General features: G+C 40.6%; 1 protein-coding gene across 6 annotated transcripts in view; it reads right to left on the bottom strand.

Moving 5' to 3' along the window:
• Oxr1 (oxidation resistance 1) overlaps positions 1 to 5,578 on the bottom strand; it is a 406,656-nt gene that overhangs the window by 38,815 nt on the left and 362,263 nt on the right. For all 6 annotated transcript variants that reach the window (XM_029531089.1, XM_029531092.1, XM_029531090.1 and 3 more), the window contains one exon: positions 869 to 1,021. In XM_029531089.1, the coding sequence (XP_029386949.1) occupies positions 869 to 1,021 (153 nt within the window). The remainder of the gene's footprint in view (positions 1 to 868; positions 1,022 to 5,578) is intronic.

The raw sequence follows: 5,578 nt of genomic DNA, 5'->3' as shown, positions 1-5,578 counted from the left end.
GATCTTGTTACGGATGGTTATGAGCCACCATGTGGTTGCTGGGATTTGAACTCCGGACCTTTGGAAGAGCAGTCGGGTGCTCTTACCCACTGAGCCACCTCACCAGCCCGCAAAATATACATTTTTTAAGCATACATGCAAGGTTTATCAAGAGACCCTAGGTCAGGAAATAAGTCACACTATATTAAACGAAGCCATCAAATGGAGTTAAAGATATTCTCTGACCACATGGGATCTCATCAGAAATTAGTTAACAGAAAGATACCTACAGCTGGCTGCTGGTGGTGCATACAGTACTCAGGATGCAGAGGCAGGGGGATCTATGAATTTGAGGCCAGCCTAGTCTAGACCTAGTTCTAGAACAGTCAGAGCTATACAGAGAAACTATACAAACAAAACAAAACATAAAATATCCCCAAGTTTTCAGAAATATATTAAAATACTTCAAAGAATTAACACACCTCAAATACTTTCTACCATATAATATATATTCACTACAGATGAGTTATCTCATATAGTATATATTCACTAGAGATGAGTCATCTCTTAATTTGTATATTATGTCATGTTTTCCAAAACTAGCACTTCTGCTATAATTAATATTGCTGTTTTAAAGATGTGTTTCATATCCTAGCAAAAATCATTACATGTACTTTATGGTAGTGAATTTATTTATATCCCATTACCTTTAATAACTGCCATAGATCACCAGCCTCTACATTATGGGCAAGGTCCACTCTAACTCAAACATCCAGTCAGCAAAACTGTGGTAAAATAGTCAGGAGCGGCTGACATTATGGACCTAAAGCTGTCATAGCTCAGTAAGAACTGAAGCGTGACAAAAGTTCTCTCGGATGTCATTTATTACCTTGCCAACGGTGATGTATTTGCAATTAATTTTAAGAAATTTCTCAGTAAATGCTTCCTCTTCTTCAGAAGTTGAAGACACAACTCTTGCAGGCCGAATACCGCTCACAGCAGATGAAGGAGGCGCTTCTTTTGGATGGACTACATCGGGAGTCTTGAGCAAACAAAAGAAAACACGAAAACGGCGCCTTAGGAAACTAGGTGCACACACTGTTAGTGGCAAACAAATAACCTTCCCCAGTGAGTCCTACTCTCTTTGCCTCTCACACCATTAGGGTAAATACCCCAAAGTCTCAAAAGTTATAACCATAATGGTATTTTCATTTTTAATGAAGACTTTAAATACAACAAAAACTTTAGTTTTGAATGCTTATAATAAAAGGATACATATGAATTATACATCTACGTGTAGATATGTGCACACACAGAGGCGCATGCATACACCCCTCTAGAAAGCATTAAAATCTAAATAGCTTGTATCCCTCCCAAGTTCAACACACGTTCTGTGCTGCTTGTGAATTAAACCACTGGCTTTGAGAACACTAAGGCAGCATCCACGAGATGCCAGAGTAAAGGAAGAGCTGGCCGGTGATATCTGGTATATAGCAAGCAGGAAGATAAACTCATCCCAAGAGTTTTCAACTTATTTATTTTTCTTTCTGTATTTTTCAGCTGAATATATGGGTGTGGGGGGGGGTACACATCTAATTTTTAGGTATGTGGGCCCATGTGTGTATACATATGCTATTTGTATTTGTGGAGACTGGAAGCTGATGTTCTGCAATGAATCATTATTGCGTTTCCACCTGATTCTGAGGAAACATCTCACAATCAAACCCAGAGTTTACCCATGTTTAGCCATGTTTTGCCAGATTCCATACCTGGTCAAAGAAGTAAGATGAAGCTGAGATTTAAGTCTGGGATGCTGACACAGAGCTAAGGAATGCAACTGCAATAGTCAATAATACGCACTTTCCCTTCAGATCTTCCACCAGATGAAGGATAAAATGTTCCACCCCCAAAACAGTAGATGATCCAGGACCATCAGGAATTCCAAGATGGCAAAAAGCTAGCAAAACACTATATTTATAAAAGTTGAAATACTCATGAATTACAGATTTGTTGTCTATGAGTATCACTAGCTACAATGAAACCATGTTATTCACAGAACAACTATTTCAAAGGACACTGTCAAATGTTCTCCTTAAATTTAGAAGGTGTATCTCAGTGAGCAACATGACATGAGACTCCCTCATCGGCTCAGATCTTACAACTCAGTATCTATAGCAACTTGAAAGTCTCAATGTAATCCTATTACAAAGATACAGAGGTCAGTGTGGCAAATGCTCAGGGCATATCACAGAGACGTTTGCTTTCTAAAAGAATCAAAGGTGTTCGGGGGGATTGGGATCAGACTGCAATTCAAATTCCATAAATGGGAATCTTTCAAAATGTCATAATCTCTATGGAGAGCTTGTCTGAACGGAGAGTCTGTCTCTTGATGCGATGGGTTTGAAGCTCAGTAGAGAGCTTCCTGATATGTCTCTGTAATTTTGTTTTAGCTACGAGGAACAGAAAGGTCCCTGACTAGAAATACAGCTAGCTAGCTAGCATGAGGACTGCCCCCACATTCAACTGTGAACAGTCAAAGGTTTGGAGTAAGGGCAACCCCTCCACTTCTGTTTCCTTTTGCCTAAGCTGTACTGTGTCTGCACTCTTACAGGGTGAAAACTTCATACACAGCCTAGTAACACAGAGGTAAAACACAAGAAGTGTTTCTCATGCAATATATACATATATGCATGCTATATAATGTAGGGAGTGGGTGTGACCGTGGCTGCGTGAGCCAAGACAGCGCCCAGGCTCACTGCCAAGCCCCGTGATTCCCTGCTTGTTTACCAAAAACCTGATTACGCTCACCTGAGTGATCACGTGATGCCCGCCTGACGCATAGCATCATACAGCATGATATTGAGTCACTGGCCTATCAACGTGCACCCTGTCTGCGTGCATGGCTAGTGTACAGAGCGGGCTGAATGCTGATTGGATGATGAAGAGTGATGAGAGACGAGTGCAGAGGGTGGAGAGGAATAAATTGAACGACCCCCATAATAAACGGAATAGAGAATGAGGCAGAAGCTGAAAGAGAATAAAGGAAGCTGCAGTGGGAAGCTGCGGAAGCTACTCAAACCCTGCCTTGGTGCACCTGTCATCTTTGCCCCACCTCTGCGGGACAGAGTGGGGGGCACCCGACAATATAAATTTTAAAATATTAAGCGAAATCATTAACCTCTTTCTGTAAGTTATATTTACTCACACATCATTTTTTTTCATTTTTATTAGATATTTTCTTTATTTACATTTCAAATGTTATCCCCTTTCCTAGTTTCCCCTCTGAAAATCCCCTATCCCATCACCCCGCCCCTGCTCCCCAACCTACTCACTCCCATTCCTGGTCCTGGCATTCCCCTATACTGGGGCATAGAGTCTTAACAGGACCAATGGCCTCTTCTCCCATTGATGACCGACAAGGCCATCCTCTGCTACATATATAGCTAGAGCCACAAGTTCCACCATGTGTTATCTTTGATTGGTGGTATAGTTCCAAGGAGCTCGGGGGGTACTGGTTAGTTCATGTTGATGTTCCTCCTGTGGGGCTTCAGATGCCTTCAACTCCCTGGGTATTTCTCTGGCTCCTTCATTAGGGACCTTGTGCTCCATCCAATGGATGACTGTGAGCATCCACTTCTGTATTTGCCAGGCACTAGCAGATCCTTGCAGGAGACAGCTATATCAGGTTCCTTTCAGCAGGCTCTTGTTGGGTTTGGTAGTTGTTTATGGAGTGGATCCCCACGTGGGGCAGTCTCTGGATGGTGGTTCCTTCAGGCTCTGCTCCGGACTTTGTCTCTGTAACTCCTTCCATGGGTATTTTGTTCCCCATTTTAAGAAGGAATGAAGTATCCACATTTTGGTCTTCCTTCTTCTTGAGGATGATATCCTCTAGATCTATCCATTTGCCTAATAATTTCATAAATTCATTGTTTTTAATAGTTGAGTAGTACTCCACTGTGTAAATGTACCACATTTTCTGTATCCATTCCTCTGTTGAGGGACATCTTGGTTCTTTCCAGCTTCTGCCTATTATAAATAAGGATGCTATGAACATAATGGAGCATGTGTCCTTATTATAAGTTGGAACATCNTCTGGGTGTATGCCCAGGAGAGGTATTGCTGGATCTTCCGGTAGCACTATATCCAATTTTCTGAGGAACCACCAAACTGATTCTCAGAGTGGTTGTACCAGCTTGCAATCCCACCACCAATAGAGGAATGTTGCTCTTTTTCCATATCCTTGCGAGCATCTGCTGTCACCTGAATTTTTGATCTTAGCCATTCTGACTGGTGTGAGGTGGAATCTCAGCATTGTTTTGATTTGAATTTCCCTGATGATTAAGGATGCTAAACATTTTCTCAGGTGCTTCTCAGCCATTCAGTATTCCTCAGTTGAGAATTCTTTGTTTAGCTCTGTACCCCATTTTATGATAGGGTTATTTCATTTTCTGGAATCTAACTTCTTGAGTTCTTTGTATATTAGTCCCCTATCAGATTTAGGATTGGTAAAAATCCTTTCCCAATCTGTTGGTGGCCTTGTCTTACTGACAGTGTCTTTTGCCTTACAGAAGCTTTGCAATTTTATGAGGTCCCACTTGTTGATTTCTGATCTTACAGCACAAGCCATTGGTGTTCTGTTCAGGAATTATTCCCCTGTGCCAATATCTTCGAGGCTTTTCCCCACTTTCTCTTCTGTAAGTTTTAATGACTCTGGTTTTATGTGGAGTTCCTTGATCCACTTAGACTTGAGCTTTGTACAAGGAGATAGAATGGATCAATTCGCATTCTTCTACATAATAACCGCCAGTTGTGCCAGCACCATTTGTTGAAAATACTCTTTTTTCCACTGGATGGTTTTAGCTCCCTTGTCAAATATCAAGTGACCATAGGTGTGTGGGTTCATTTCTGGGTCTTCAATTCTATTCCACTGATCTGTCTGTTGTTGTACCAGTACCATACAGTTTTTTAACACAATTGCTTTGTTGTACAGCTTGAGGTCAGGCATGGTGATTCCCCCAGAGGTTCTTTTATTGTTGAGAATAGAGTTTGCTGTCCTAGGTTTTTTGTTAATTTAGCTGAATTTGCAAATTGCCCTTTCTAACTGTGAAGAATTGAGTTGGAATTTTAATGGGGATTGCATTGAATCTTTAGATTGTTATTGTTAACATAGCTATTTTTACTATATTAATCCTGCAAATCCATGAGCATGGGAGATCTTTCCATCTTCTGAGATCTTCTTCGATTTCTTTCTTCAGAGACTTGAAGTTCTTATCATACAGATCTTTCATTCACTTCCTTAGAGTCACACCAAGGTATTTTATATTATTTGTAACTATTGTGAAGGATATTGTTTCCCTAATTTCTTTCTCAGCCTGTTTATCCTTTGTGTAGAGAAAGGCCACTGTTTTGTTTGAGTTAATTTTATATTCAGCTACTGCACTGAAGCTGTTTACAGGTTTAGAACTTCTCTGGTGGAACTTTTAGAGATAGATAGATAGATAGATAGATTCATATCATCTTGAAATAGTGATATTTTGACTTCTTCCTTTACAATTTGTATCCCCTTGACCTCCTTATGTTGTCTAATTGCTCTGGCTAG

This window comes from Mus pahari, chromosome 17 (genome assembly GCF_900095145.1).
Source record: "Mus pahari chromosome 17, PAHARI_EIJ_v1.1, whole genome shotgun sequence".
Taxonomy (NCBI): Eukaryota; Metazoa; Chordata; class Mammalia; order Rodentia; family Muridae; genus Mus; species Mus pahari.
This window is presented reverse-complemented; position numbering and strand designations above follow the sequence as displayed.